The sequence below is a fragment of the Lontra canadensis genome, unplaced genomic scaffold, assembly GCF_010015895.1.
Source record: "Lontra canadensis isolate GAN:19392208 unplaced genomic scaffold, GSC_riverotter_1.0 scaffold57, whole genome shotgun sequence".
Taxonomy (NCBI): domain Eukaryota; kingdom Metazoa; phylum Chordata; class Mammalia; order Carnivora; family Mustelidae; genus Lontra; species Lontra canadensis.
In genome coordinates, this window is record NW_022631051.1 from 4,284,494 (window position 1) to 4,300,102 (window position 15,609).

At 41.7% G+C, this 15,609-nt stretch overlaps 2 protein-coding genes across 11 annotated transcripts in view; both read left to right on the plus strand.

The window, feature by feature from the left end:
* The window catches only part of PTPRM (protein tyrosine phosphatase receptor type M), a 765,571-nt gene that overhangs the window by 198,710 nt on the left and 551,252 nt on the right, over positions 1-15,609 (plus strand). The gene's annotated exons all lie outside the window — the stretch shown is intronic.
* LOC116878374 (NADH dehydrogenase [ubiquinone] iron-sulfur protein 7, mitochondrial-like) lies at positions 873-11,237 on the plus strand. Its single transcript, XM_032875774.1, has 3 exons — positions 873-894; positions 8,016-8,164; positions 10,621-11,237. Exons 1-3 carry the CDS (start codon positions 873-875, stop codon positions 11,233-11,235), a joined length of 786 nt encoding a protein of 261 aa, XP_032731665.1. The 3' UTR covers positions 11,236-11,237.

The window sequence follows — 15,609 nt, forward strand, 5'->3', positions numbered from 1 at the left end:
CCAAGAAGGGTTCAGAGTAGGCTGTGGGGCTGTGATGTTAACCAGCCTGAGAAAATCACACTGAGGAGCTGGTTAGCTCTCGCATATGCTGTGCTCCCTGTGCAAGGCCCCCTGGCATTGGGCATGGCCAGAGTGTTGGAAAAGAGGAGCTCACTTTGGCGCCGGAGTCAAAAGAAAGGCTTGTGGACTTGGATAGGAAACTCAGTGTGGGTCTTTGGTATGCAGATTTCTCATCTGCCTGCAGGGGCAGCGGACTGGGGTGGGCTGACTGGAAAACAGTTTCTCTAGACACTGGAGAGCCTGAGGCCTGAAGGAGACAAGCCAGCTGGGCTTTGAGAAACAGTAGCTTTGCTTTATGGAGGGCAGGATCTTTGGGTCAAAAGGGTTTTGAGTGGGCTACTAATATACTGGCTTACATGGCCTGTGGTAGGTTAGGTTGCCCTTGCACAGCGCAGAGAGGGCCTTGGAAATTCTTTGTGGCCCCAGGGCTCTGGGTCACCCCATCTTCTACTGCCCATGTCCTCACAGATGCAGGCTCCCAGTTACATTCCTCTGAGACTTTCCATGGCCCTTGGAGTCCAAGAGATGAATAATTTTTTTTTTATTATTATTCTTTTTACCTGAAGACCAGGAAGAGATGGAAGTCCTCTTTGGGAGCTCCAGCTGTGTGTGAGGCCCTGGGGAGGTTTGTTCTGGGCACTGAGCATAGAGCCACAAACTGTGCCCCATCTTCCAGGAGATGTAGAAGTGGGGGTGGCCAGTGCTCTGGGTGGGGGAAGGGGACAGGCTGCTGCCCAGACAGAGACTGGTGGGTAGGTGAGGGTGAGCAGCAGGCCTCCTGGAGGAAGGGCCATGACAGGGGCCATGAGAGCATGAAGCATGAGGCCAGAGCAGGTGGGCATGCGTGGCTGAACGAACAGCTTGTCCGAAGGCCGTAAGCGGAGGCTGGGGAACAAATGCACCCACAGTACAGCTCAGGAAGTTGCAAAGACATCATAGCCCGGAGGAAGAAAGACTCTTAGAGGCTGTCCTGAGCTGGTGAGAATGCAAAGCATGGGGGTCATTTGTTGATTTCTGGCAAAGGAGGACAAAAGACATTATTTGACTGTGGGTACAAAGAGGGAAATTCAAAATTTCTCCTTAGACGATATCAGGAAGAGATGGCATGAGGAAATTTGGTTAGTAAATAAGTACCACAAAGTGTATGACTATGTAGGAGAAGTGTCCTTGTTCTCGGGAGATCAATGCTGAAGTGTGTAGGGGTGTCTGGGTATCGGTGTAGAAAAAATGTATGCATGTGTACATGTGTATATTAGGAGAGAATGCCAACGTGGTAAGATGTTAACAATCGTTAAATCTGGGTCAGGTGTCTATAAGTATTTATTGCACTGCTTTTTCAACCGTTCTGTAGTTTTGAAACGAGGCATAATGTGCAGTATGCATGGGGACGAAGGAAAGGCTACCAGAATGCGGTACACCAACTTGGGGCAATGCCAAAGCAACGATTGTACACGGCTGCATTTTAGGCCAAATGCTATCCTGTCACATCGCATTGAAAATATTTATATTTATATTTTGAAAACCAAAGTTGACCTATGTCTTCCCTTTCTGAGCATATCAGGATGATTCCTTGTCTTTATTGGAGAGGGTTCGTGGAGCCTTGCGGTGGCTGAGAGTGACTAACTCCAGGGATGTCATTTCAAGACTCACTAAAATAGGACACATGCTTTATACCGTGGTCTTATGCCTCTGTGAGCGTACCCAGTATAAAGGTCATTATCCTATTGGTAGATATTTCGGTGGCTAACTGAAACTTTGTAAGAAGATGCAGAAGGAATTATTAAATTTTATTTTTGGATACATGTCTGCATTCATTTGTATCCTGTCCATAATATGGGGCTGAATATAGAAAAAAAAAATCATACAGCATTTCTTGGCAAACCCCATCAAACTATTGTGCAGACCATTATTTTATATAAGTGGCCTTTAATGCAGAGTTGGCTGATACCTGATTCTAGGAGATTGTGATCAATTATATCTTAAAGTGATATTTAAAAGCTTAATGGTTGAAAGAGAAATAAATATGGCTATTTAATTCATCGTCAGCTGGACAATCAAGATGCTTCTCTCTGGTGGGTGGACAGATTGAGACAACTGATGATGTAGCAGAAAGAGGTGGAATCGGCTCTGTGGGATAGCATGTGACCGTAGCTGCATTCTTAGAGAGGGCGTCCTTGGAAATGTGTTTCTCACGTGGCCTATCCTTACTTGCATGCTTTATGTTGTCTGATATGGGGTTGTTTTTTAATTTTACCTTTCCCAGTTCCTTTTAGGGAACTTGAAAGAGACATCTTTTCTATTTACTCTGTTACCCGTAGAACACGTACAAAATATTGAAATCCTTGGCTTCTGACTTGGAGACGTAGACTGGGTTTGATTCAGTGCATTTTAAAGCAGATCGACATCAGTGAGGCTTCTCGCCCTCATCCTGGGAAATTATGCAATATCTCTTATAGTCATTCCTTTTCATGCTGTTTTCTCTTTCCATCTCCGTGGACTGCGATACTCATCCCACTAAACACACATCTTGTGAAAATGGTGTCACCTCCCCAATTGTACTTGATAAACACAACATGCCTTAATTCCTCCTGATGGTCCTGGCTCACTGTGAAGTGACAGGTTGCAATTTGCCAGCAGGTCAACGACCCAGCTGATGACAAGTGACCTTTCTAACACTGCAATCAATGCTTGTTATTTGGGAAACAAAATGATACAGTTTGTATTTTTCAGCAGATGGGTCATTGGGTCAGCCCACCATTGACATGTGAATTTGTTACTTGGGCTGGGTGAGTCAGTTCAGACAGGAATGTGAATTTATTTGCATTGATCGGGGTCTTGCTCTTAAGAGAAGGTGTTGGACATTTGTTAGTGGCACAAATTATAAATAATTGGTTTTACATGTCAGTCAAACAAAGACTTTTAGAAAGCCTGTTTTACACAATAGTACTATATGCTAGCTTAGTCGAGTATACAGTATGTTTTGTTCAGAGTTGATGTTTCTCAATTACTGTGGAAGAAAATCTTAAACTTGTGAATTCGTATCTGTCATATTTAAATACTTCTTCTCCACGTGTTTCCTGAAATGTGTTTCCTGAAACCCCATGAGTACCTGGCCATGTGACTGAACTATTCAGGAAAAGATGCTGGGAAGACATGAGCTGTCTGAAGAGCTAGGAGTTAGTAGTGTTGTTGAATAACTGCTTTCAGCTTTTACCTTCTAGAAACATGTGAGGATTGTGTGTTTCTGTCCCCTTTGATTTCAGTGTGGCTACACCTGATTTGGCTGGTGAAATGTGAGTAGAAGTGACATGTGTCACTTTCAGGCAGAGCTCCTACAACCAGTTTGAGATTCCCCATGTTCTCTTCCCTTTTCCTGTCTTGTGGAGCATTGGGATGCTTTTAGCCTGGGTGTCTGAGGGAGGAAATGGAGCAATGACTCCCTCTCCCCCAACTCCACCCCACAACTCACTCAGCTCAGCGGACTACAGGTAGCACGTGCCTGAGGGAGACAGAAACTTCCTGGTGTTACACCACAGAGATTTTGCGGTTGTGTGTTGAGTGGTTCTCAAACTCTTTGGTCTGAGGGCCCCTTTACACTCTGAAAAAAAATATTTTCTGAAACATTTAAAGAGCTTTTGTTCATGCGGGTAGTATCTGTTTATATTTTCTGGATTAGAAATTAAAACGGAGAAATTTTGAAAACAGTGCATGAGCACACATTCTATTAGCCTCCAGCGCAGTGAGGTACATCTGTGACTAAATGAGAATGAAATGGGAATAATAAAGTCAAATAATGTCATGTTACTCTCATGAAAACTGTTTTGACCTTGTGGATTCCCTGAAAGGGTCTTGGGGATTACAGGGTCCCTGGAAGACCCTCTGAGAGCCCCTGATTTAGACTATCTTAAGTGAAATGCCTTCCTTGGCAATTTCGTATTAAAGGCTCAGACAGCTTTCAGGGGGAAAGAAAGGAGGGAAAAAGGTTCTGGAAATATTGTCAAAAGGGTATCTCTGAGTGTCATAACTCACTTTTTCTTTTTGAATAAAGACAATATGAATACTTCATTCCTATTTTTAAAAGGTATTTGTTAATATAAATATATTATATATTTAAATCAGTGTATGAATACATAAAATATTTATTATTTTTACATTATTAAATAAAAATATAAAAATATATAAATATAAAAATAAGTATTTTATTTAAAATAAAACAAAACCCCAAATTACCTTGTACAAAAACCATACAATGAAAATCACGTAATGAAAATCATGAATTTTACAAATTCTGTGAAGGACAAGTTTATGAAATATCATGCTCTAAAAAAATTTGAAAGTAGGATTGACCTTCCTATATTTGAAACTGTTTGGGTAGAGGCTTTCTGGACAGCAGAGGGTTGGATAAAGTGAATTATTTGAACTTATTCCTATGTAGGAAGGTTGTATAAGTTCATTGGTAGCTCTACTTCTGAGATTCTTAACTGCATAACTGTCATATATACTGTCATGATAAAATAATTTCACCTCCTTTTCTTATGAAATGCGCAGTGTCAAAGTGATGTAAAGATGGCTGACCGTTATTCAGGGAGACTTGGAAATTGTGCTCGATTGAAGCTGCATAGGAACCGATAACAAATCCTGCGGGTGAACCTACCAGTCGCGTATCTCCCCGATACCAGCAGCCACATTATGTAAGATGACACATTCATTTCCAAAGACAGGAGTTCTAACAGCATTTGCTTATATTTAAAAGGCATGACAGATAAACATTTTCTGAGTTGAATGTTGACACAGCCATGGAAAGAGGTATCAGGGGAATCTGGTGATCTTTAGAGATTTTTCCAGCCCTTATAGATAGTTAATACTTAAGCTTGAGGAAGAAGACAGAAGCAGATGACCTTTCTAGCTCTTTCTAGGACTAGCATCTTTTCTGTTTCAGTAAATACTTGTGAAGCACCTGCTGGGGGCAGCCACTGTTCTTGTATCCTGGAAGATAAAGACCGTCACGGATGACCCAAGAGCAAGGAGGCGATGCTTTACTTGACAGACCAAGTATTAAAATAGAATAAAGCACTGGCTGGAAGTAAAGAAAATTGAATGTATGAAGTGGCAAAGACTCACTAAGGATGAATTTCATCTGTTAATTGCCTACCCATGACGGTGGCTTTTCAAACCTGCGACTCATTTGAGAGAGTCCCTGTTATTTGGAGGTGTTTGCAGGTTGGGAAGACTTCAACAAGGATTCCTAAGAAGATTTGGTAGATTTGATCAAGAGCCGACAGTGGCCATCTGCCCACTTGGAGCAGGTATCCACAGCTGCCCCCAGCAGCCTTCTTCCCCCAGTAGAATTGTATGAAGGGAGGGGCTGCCTTCACTGAGAAAATGTCTTTATAAAATGCCTATATTTGTGTCATACATTGCTTTCCCTGACACCGAAGAGAGTAAAGCCGTGTTGTTTCTTTTCAACTTTTAAGTAACAATAGTGTTTAGTCACGCTTTCTTACCCCTGCAACGGGGTAGTATTTTCTTTGCTTATTTAACTTGTGTTTGATAAGATTCTCAGTAAGCCTTCAAGCCAAGTCACGGTTTCTAATTTGGGTAATTCCTTAAGTCCCCCAGCAGATGGAGACGTGGAATTCTTTGCTCTTTTATTGGATGGGCTGCTTCTTGCCCCAGTTGACATTGCTACAATTCTCTGGTTAAGATGGGGGTCAGGTTTTGCAAATGAGCTAATGAATACGCCCTCTGCACTTCTCTTCCTCCTCTCCTTTGGCCCGGTCAACAGTTCTTATTTATTCTTAAATTTCATAAGGTCTTTATCATTAGTGACCTTCCCCAGTGGATAAGAACAATATTTTCTTTAATGACATGTTCACAGCAAAGCAAAGAACAGAGAGCCCCTGGAGCTCCAGGGGAACAAATTTAAATCCTCTGTGCCTTTTTCATGCCACAGTTTGCCCATGTTTTGATTCAGAGTAAAATCCCAGAGGTCAGATCTTTTTCAGCCAGCAGGGTAAACTTTGGTCCCAGATTTTCTGAGGTCCATGTAGGGAGCAGAGGGAGAGGCTATCCTCATTTGCCTCTCTCCATACCCACTCATCCAAAGAGAGGAATTTGGAAACTGTGGTGGTTTCAAGTGATCTTCTGATTCAAGTTAATAGTTCCTTTCTTTATACCCTTCGGTTCAGTTAGGTCAAAGAAGAGACTTCATTTTTGACAAATTCAGCAAAACCTTTCAAAAATATTAATTATTGGAAAGCCTTTTGGAGTCGCCATTTGTTGCATTTCCAGCCTTTCTTGCTATTTCTATGGATAATGGGTAAATTACTGGCTTTCAAATTCTAAGTCCAGTACTTTCTAAGTTGATGAACTTGCCTCCAAGATATTAATAGAAAAAAAAGTTAACATCCTGAGGTAATTCATGGGAGTAGCTGCTCACCCCTAAGAATTAGCAATGAAAATTGGTTCACAAGAAATAAACACAGAAAACAACTCACCAAACAAACAAACAAACAATAATAGTAATAAAAAACCCAAATGTGACCAAAAGCATCGTTCTTTAAGGAGCTAGTAATTTATCATATTTTTGTATTATTAGGCTTTTTCTGTAATTTGAAGATGCAATTTAGAAATAGGTTGTTTTCCAAGCTAAGTAATTAATTACATTCATGGGAGACATTTTCACTTACTTTGTAAGTCTTGGTAAGAGCAAATGAAATGATTATTCCACAAATGTCTATTGACTTATTGAATGAGTTCTGAGAAAAGGATACGTCCAAATTGAATAGGTCTTGTGATCTAGATCTTTCCTGTAAGATTAAAGCGCTTTCTAAAGAAATTGAAGCTCTTTGTATTTTTGGCTAAGAATTAATAGCATACCAAAAAAAAAAAAAAGTACTATATACTGGGACAAGTAAATCCCCAAATTTCAGTACTATTTTCCATTCATATAGTAGTCTAGACTGGTTCCAGGTTGGAGTTTTTTGGGTTGGGAATGCCCTTCCACACACATGCGTGTTACAAAGGACTATGCCACCTTTAGGATGTGTTCTCCAAGATTGCCCTCAAGTGGACATCTAGGTAGCAAAGGAGAAAGTGGAGGATCCATGTGGGACATTTCTATGGACCAGATTCAGAAGTAGAGAGAGCAAAGTCATGTGGTCCTGAAACCTGCAGGGACACCTGGGGGTGTAGCTTAGTTGAATGCCCAGGAGGAATAAGAAAAGAGCATTTAGTGACTAGCTTTCAGCCTTTGCCATTCTTGGCCTTGTGGATTTTATTTAAGAAAAGGCCAGAGTCCTGGTAAATTATTATGAGAGAAAATTGCTCAAAATTGAATATAATGATGATTTTTTATTTAAAATGAATGCCATCTTTAAAAAATCCAGTTAATTGACCAAAATAAGTTTTTGAGAATTATCTTCAATTTTGTAGTATTTTCGTATAAAAGCCAGTGAAACCATAACTAGTAGATCTTGCAAACCTAAAGACTTTCCTAAGCTTTAAGGTATTAAAGCATACCCTAATATCTCTATAAAACAGATTTTCTTCTACCTTACCTTAACTCTGAGGAGATAATTTTCCAGATATAGCAAGATATATGAGCATATATTGCTACTTAATTCAGTGAAGTAAATATCATTGAATAAATGTCAGCTTTTCCAGGGAAATCACTGCATATAACCTCTCTGGATAATATATTTATCAAAAAATCAATACTAAGAGTAAACAGATTTTTAATACATCTTAAGGAGCTTCCTAATAAACCAGAATGCCAACCCATAATTTAAAGCTATTGATACCAATAGGTGTTTACAGATGACATCATCATAATTTTTATAGATTATTCTCCATGGTGGTCTGATGCAATATATTAAGTTCAGTGTTAACCTTGGGCCTGGCAGAAGTGGTTTATTGTCGAGGTATGTAAAGGCCACTCTGGCTTCTCTTTCTAGGTGGGAAAACTACAGGGTGCCGCGGACAGGCCGCTTCCATTCTCTTCCATTCTGTTTTGTTCTGTTCGGTGCTGTGTGGTTTTGCTGCTCTCCTGTCCGCCATCCCTCTGGCATCTGAGCTCGTCTTTCTGGGGCTCATACCTCTCATCGTAGGAGACAGGATTTCTCAAACTTTTGGTGCCCACTGATTGTATGACGGACACATAATACTTTTTTTTTTTTTAAATAAAAAAGGCCAATCATAAATTTTAAAATACATTTTGAAAAGTCCTACTTTAAATTGAAAAAAATAAACACGGTTTTTTATCCCCCCGCCCCCCGCCCCCCCCGCAAAAGAACTTTCTTAACATTATTTTCAAGCTGTCTGCATTGCTGGATGCTGAGAATTCACCCTGCAGACTCTGCAAAACCATGTTAAAGAATGTCCACAATAGAAGGATGGAAGTCTGGATATTTTGATTTGGTGGTAATAAATAGATTCCCGTGCCACCATTTGGCTGTATTCAGTTTTAGAAAAGGTTTTGTTCTACCGAAATGTGGGGGGCTTGGGTTTAATTCTGTTCTGTAATATGCCCAGTAGGAAAACCACTGTTAGCATACTCAGAGAGAGCTCTCTGACTTTAGCACCTTCAGCTATATGACCTTGTTCAAGGAAATCACAGCTCACGTCATAATGTTGTTGTAAGAATTAAATGAGAGAAGCTGTGTATAGAGCTTAGGACAGTGCGTAGTGCAGAGTCCAATTACTCATTTTCTTCTTTCATGGAGGATGCTTTTGGCTTATATCTCAAGATCAGATAGATTCTCTCTTGTGTTTTCTTCTAAAAGTTTTAGGTTTACTTTCCTCCTAAATTACATTCAGGTTCAGTATCTATACAAGTTAATTGTTGCATAAGGTGTGAGGTAAGGGTCTAAGTTTATTATTATTATTATTAGCACATATATATGCAGAAGTCTAAGTCCCATTTGTTGAAAAGACCATCTGTTACGCATCAAATTGTGTCCCCCTTATCCCATATCCATGTTTTGAAGACCTAACCCCCAAATGTAACTGTATTTGGAGATTAGGTCTTTAAAGAGGTTATTATATTAAAATGAGGCATTAAGGTAAGCTTTAATCCAGTATGACTCATGTTCTTTCTTTTTTTTTAAATTTATTTATTGATTTGAGAGAGAAAGAGAGCGAAAACAAGCCAGGGGGGTGGTGCAGAGGGAGAGGAAGAAGCAGACTCCCCACTGAGCAGGGAGCCTGACACAGAGCTAGATCCCAGGACCCTGAGATCATGACCTGAGCTGAAGGCAGACACTTAGCTGACTAAACCACCCAGGTGCCCCATGACAGGTGCTCTTGAAGAAGAGAAAAGGACCAGTGGTATGAATGCACATGGGAAAGGCCACATGAACACACAATGAGAAGAGACCATTTGCAAGCCAGGGAGAGAGGACTCAGAAAAAAGTAACCCTACTGCAGACTTCCACACCCCGGAACTATGAGAAAATGCACTTCTGTTGTGATATTTTTTATGGCAGCTCTAGCAAACTAATACACCAATTCTCCATTGAATGATCTTGGTCCCTGTGTGGGTTTATTTTTATCTGCCAGTTATAGAGTGACAAGCTATTCAAAATACTGAATGTATTGCTGAAAGACAACTTGAGTCGACCACATGAAGTCATAGACTATCTTTCTTGACATTGTCTGTCGCCATCCAAGACATTTCATTGCAGCAATCCGTTCTCTTTCTTCAATGCATAGTGTGCTGGCTAACATGTGGTCATTTCCCAATTCTCTCTTTTTTCAATAGTGAATCAAGATCAGGAGTTGAGTCCACCTGAGCATGTGTCAATGGCATTAGGGTGGAGGGACAGGAGGTTCGGGAGGGCCATATGTGGCCCAAGCCTCACACGTAGACTATCAACTTTTCAAAGAAGAATAAACTTTAGGGCACAGAGACACATGAACAAAGTTGAGAGTAGAATGTGTTCATCATATGGCCAAATCTATGTCTCACTGTTGGATCACATTGCTTTTGATGAGCCGGAAATTAGTATTTTTGATTTATTATATGGTGAATAAGTACATCACATTATAATATTTTTAGTGTTTAAAGTGTTCGTATGTTAAATATTTAAAATATATATAACACCATTTAAAATTGCATATTGGCATCTCTGCATTTTTTAATGTTCCAGGGATTTTAAAAATAGCATTGACATGGGACTCATTGATGCCAACTGTTGTTGCCCATGAATAAATCAGGGTGTGGGGTGGTAGCCAGGTGCAGCTCCAAGCTCTTCTGGTGGAAGCCCTGGCTAGAGCTCCAGGAGGACGATCTTAGCGCACTTTTCCAAGTCCATATCATGCCTCACAAAACAAGCCTCAAATACATTAAGCCAAATGCCCTACTCCTGTCCAGACACCCAAAGATGGAGGGCAGCTCTCTTCCTTCTAGCCCCACGTGTTCCTTTTTTTTTTTTTTTTTAAGATTTTATTTATTTATTTGACAGAGAGAGATCACAAGTAGGCAGAGAGGCAGGCAGAGAGAGAGACGAGGAAGAAGGCTCCTGGCTGAGCAGAGAGCCTGATGTGGGGCTCGATCCCAAGACCCTGGCTCTGCGCTCCAGTGTGGGCGTGGCTACGCGGGTGCGTGGTGTCCATTCGAGTGTGGCAGCTGACAGCCCCAGCAGCACCCAGCCGGCTGTGTCCACGGCTGGAGCCGTGCTCCCCAAATCCACCGCCCTTCCCAGCAGCCGGGGCGAGTATGTGGTGGCCAGGCTGGATGACCTCGTCAACTGGGCCCGCCGGAGCTCCCTGTGGCCCATGACTTTCGGCCTGGCCTGCTGCGCGGTGGAAATTATGCACATGGTTGCGCCGCGCTACGACATGGACCGCTTCGGCGTGGTCTTCCGCGCCAGCCCGCGCCAGTCCGACGTGATGATCGTGGCCGGCACGCTCACCAACAAGATGGCCCCCGCACTCCGCAAGGTGTACGACCAGATGCCCGAGCCTCGCTACGTCGTGTCCATGGGGAGCTGTGCCAACGGAGGAGGTTATTATCACTACTTGTACTCCGTGGTGAGGGGCTGTGACCGCATCGTGCCCGTGGACATCTACGTCCCAGGCTGCCCGCCCACGGCCGAGGCGCTGCTGTATGGCATCCTGCAGCTGCAGAGGAAGATCAAGTGGGAGAAGAAGCTGAGGATTTGGTACCTCAGGTAGCGCGGCCCCCGCTCGGGCCCTGCTAGGGGCCGGGCTCCGCCCCCCTCCGGCCAATAAACAGAGCTCAAAAAAAAAAAAAAAAAAAAAGCCAAAGGCAGAGGCTTTAACCCACTGAGCCACCCAGGTGGCCCTTGCCCCACGTGTTCTAAGAGCTCATTCACAGACCACATTCTGTGGTTCTCTCCTGGGGAGATACTGGGGAGAGCAGTTGTCATTTTCTGTTGTATGACTTTGATCTTCTGTTGCCATTGAGTTTTGTGATTAGATTGGTGGCCAGCAGTGTCATTTGATGCAGGAATTCTGCCAGGAGACTCTTCTGTTTTCTCTCTGCACATAATGTGGTTCATCAACCTTGCAGCTGGCTTCGGGAGCGTCTCAGTGTGTGATTTGTACATGTATTGTTTCACTTTTGAGGTCAGTTTTGAATAGTGACTGTGGAATTGAGGGCCTTCCCTTCCTTCATGACAGCATTCTTTAGGTTTCTAGAGGAAACTAATGCACTTGTTTTGGAAAATCCCTATTGGATTACCTGGAGTTGCCACTTTGAAAATGTTTCCAACTTTTTGCCAAGCCACCGTTTGTGATAGTTTTGTGACAGTCCACTTCTTGAGAACTGGGGCAAGTGCATTTGCACACAGGACCAGTCAAATCTTTGAGATGGTCATCATCTTCCTCCCTCTGCCTTTGATCCGTTTTGGCAAATTGTGTGATACCATCACTCTTTTAGGTGCCCCTGTGCTTTTAACACATACTAACTTGCTTTGTATATTGCATTGTGGGTTTTTTAAAAACCAAGATATCATTATTTTGAACTGTAAAGTTTGTGATTATTTTTGTTGTTACTTTTTATTTTAATACACCACTTTTGAAACCTGGATTCGTTGCAAATTGGAGCTAAGGCACCACAGAATAGTAACAAAGATGAGAGACTTAACAAATGTGATTAGCAGAAAGATGATGATGTAAGTGCACATCAACCGTTGTGAACTGTGGACCTCGTGGAACTTGGCAGAGATGAGCCGGCTTAGTGCTTGTGGGTGGCAGGTGCATGTGATCGTCATTCAAGTCACAGACAGGCCGTGGATCAGATTATAGGTCACTTTGAGTTGAGAAGGAAGAGAAATGTACACACGCAGAACCTTTTAAATTTAGCAAAAAGGCTTCCATGCCTGTGTGTACTTTGACCACATGGTTCAGACAGGGCAGGTGGGAGCTGACTAATTTAGGAAAAGGAAAAGTAGAGCTCACTTCACTTACCCCACGGAGGTCTCAGCAGGAACAGTGGTGTATTGGACCAAGTGGAGTGAGCCTGATACACTAGACCATTCCTAGGAGAGGTGGGGTCGGACCAAAAGGCCATCATCTCTCATGGGGCTAGGGGGTGTAGCCTAGCTTCTTTCCTCAGAGCCCAGGCATCTCTGGGGGCTGTTTTTAACCTCCTGTCATATCAAAATATCCAAATCTAGGCCTGTACTGGTATCACTAACCTACACAGTTTTTCCTCTGGTGACCATCTCAAGGGGTCTTTGTTACTGAGCCTGAGAAAGTCACCTCCAAAGGCAATGTTCTTGTGATCCTTCCCCCACCCGATGCACTTGTAATAGTGAATGTATAACTTTTAGTAGCCAGTTATTAATATCCTAATAGGATGGCTGGGAACAACATCATCATTCTTTATTATTATTTCAAATCTGTAAAATGAATGTAAGTAAAATGGCTTCAGCCCCCTTTCCTTTACAATTGCCCCCTTAGGTGGACAACCTGCCAGAGATCACCAGGTGGAGTTAAATACTTCCTGAGGCCAAATGTCAAGGAGAGAATTGCCACCATTCATCTCTGTCCTTTTTCTGCTGAGTCACTAGGTTTCTGGGTTCTCTAAAAAGAAATGGAAATGGCTTCTGTGTGGCCCGCGTGTCCGAACTATTTGCAGGTACCTGGCCTTACTTGTCTCCAACACCTTTGCTGCACAAGCCACCCTCTTATGAAGACTCTCCCTCCTGCAAAGATTCTCCTTCCTGCAAAGACTCCCCCTCCTATAAAGACTCCCCCTCCTGCAAAGACTCCCCCTCCTATAAAGACTCCCCCTCCTGCAAAGACTCCCCCTCCTTCCCGATGTCCCTCAGATGTTTGCTGTCTATGCTGTGTGCTCCTGCTGCTTCCTCCTAAGATTTCTGTAGTTCAACCCTTCTCTGTTGCTTGTCGTGGTCTCTCCCTAAGACCCAGGCTGTGCCCCCACTCAGAGTAGTCTCATCTTTGGCCTTTATGTTTGTTTGTTTAACATGCTGTGGTCCTCTGTAATTGAAGATGACAGCATTGAGAAGAATTAATTATGCAGATCGTGCGTGCCGTGGCTTAACAGCTACTTAGATGCCTGTGAACCTGCTGTCGCTTTTTAGGCTATTGTCCGGTGGCTTGGAAAGTACTTAACTGAGCATAACCCTCACATCCCCTGGTCTCCTCCTCTAAGGGAACACCGCCAAGGAGAGGATGTGTGATCTCAGGAGCAGAAGAATCCCTGGGAGCTGAGCCCCCAGACGCCTGCCTTTTTCCTGGCGAGTACCTGGTGCCTTCTGCAGTCCATGTAGGTTCCTTAGCAACCATCTGGGGAGGGGCTAATCCCAAATTCAGGGTCTACTGCTGTTGTTGCTATAGGTGCTGCTGCCACTGACCACTCCCTGAGGCTGAGGAGTCCTAGGACTGCCTCTGGGGTTTGATTTTGACACTGATGTCTGCCTTGCCTTCAGATGTCCTGTGCTCCTTTCACTGAAGCAGAGGATGGCTCACGCCCATGCAGTTGAAGACTCGAATTAGACTCATCTTATTATCTGTTGGTTACAGATAATAAGGGTTAGAACTCTCCTGAATGACAGAAATGTGTGAGTTTGTGATGTGCTGTCTCAGCATATAGGGGGAAATAAAATACCTATGAAGGTTGGTAGTTTAAAAAAAAAAAATCAGTGATTGGTGACACAACAATGTGGGTATGTTTTAACACCTCTGAACTGCACACTTAAAAATGGTTAAGATGGTAAAATTTCATGTGTGTATAATTTATCACGATTAATAATGTTAATTATTCTTAAAAATCACCTCAAAGTCTTTTCTAGGCTTTCAACGGTTAGTGATGAATTAGAACCCAGAAACAGATTTATTAATCATCTCCGTAGGCTAAAATATGCTTCTCCAAACCCAGGCAATCAATATGCGTAGAAGTTAATTTTTCTACCAATTTCTCATAATAATTTTGATATTTTGTTAGTAAGAATTGATGAAATAATGTAATATTTCATAAATATTCTTCATTGTTCTTTTATCATCAGTAGGCTTCTGGCTTCTAGTTATAAATATTTAGATTATATTTTCCTTTATAATCAGACCTCTAATTTTAGTTGCCTCCTAGACAGATACTCCAGACTCAAGATGTTCAATATTGCATTTATGTTCATGGCTTAATTTTACCAGTCTCTAGTAAATTTACTGAAAACACCTCCTGCTCAAGAAAACAAAGTGTTAAAAATGAATATTTCAAGTACCCATTTTGGGGTTTGACTTATAAAATTAGAGGAATGTAAGTACACCATAGAGCATTTGGCAGTATTTTGTCTTAGTGGGTATTTTTATCTTGCTTGTGTTTAAATTCTAGTATTATATTTTTAATTGTGATAAAATGTATTTATACTGTTGCGCAACCATCACAACTCTGTAGTTCCAGAACATTGTCATCACCCCAGATGGAAACACTGTAAATTAAGATGTCACTTTCCACCTTCCCCCAGTATCCCCCACCAACCTCCAGCTCCTAGAAACTGCTAATTTCCTTTCTGTCGCTAAGGATTTGCCTTTTCTGGATATTTTCACACAAATGGATAATACTACTTTTGAAACAAAATCTAAATCAGTCATCAGACAGTTAGACCTGTTTCCTATTTTTTGTGTGTACATGGTTTTGTTTTTTAAAAAAATCTTAATGTCTAGCAACCTTGGGTTGACTATACTCTGTATGAAGGATTCCTCTATTAGAAGACCCTAGAGCCATTTAAAGAGGCTGTAGATGTATGTTTATTGACATTTAAAACTGAATATAATATAATAACTAAGGGAAAATTTAGATTATAAAATTATATGGTCTGATTGCATTCTGTAAAATTACAGGACAAAAGACAGTGACTAGAAAGATATAACCAGGATATTAACAATGACAGCTAAGATAGATAGACTGAATTTTCTTTATGGCCTTTCTGTAGGTCCCTTATTTTCTGATTTGTATGAATATTTACTTAAATGAGAAATAATGGCTTATCTGTTGCCTTAAGCAGCACTAAAATGATTAGTATAAGACTTCATGGTATTTTAAAAATCTAACTAAAGTATATC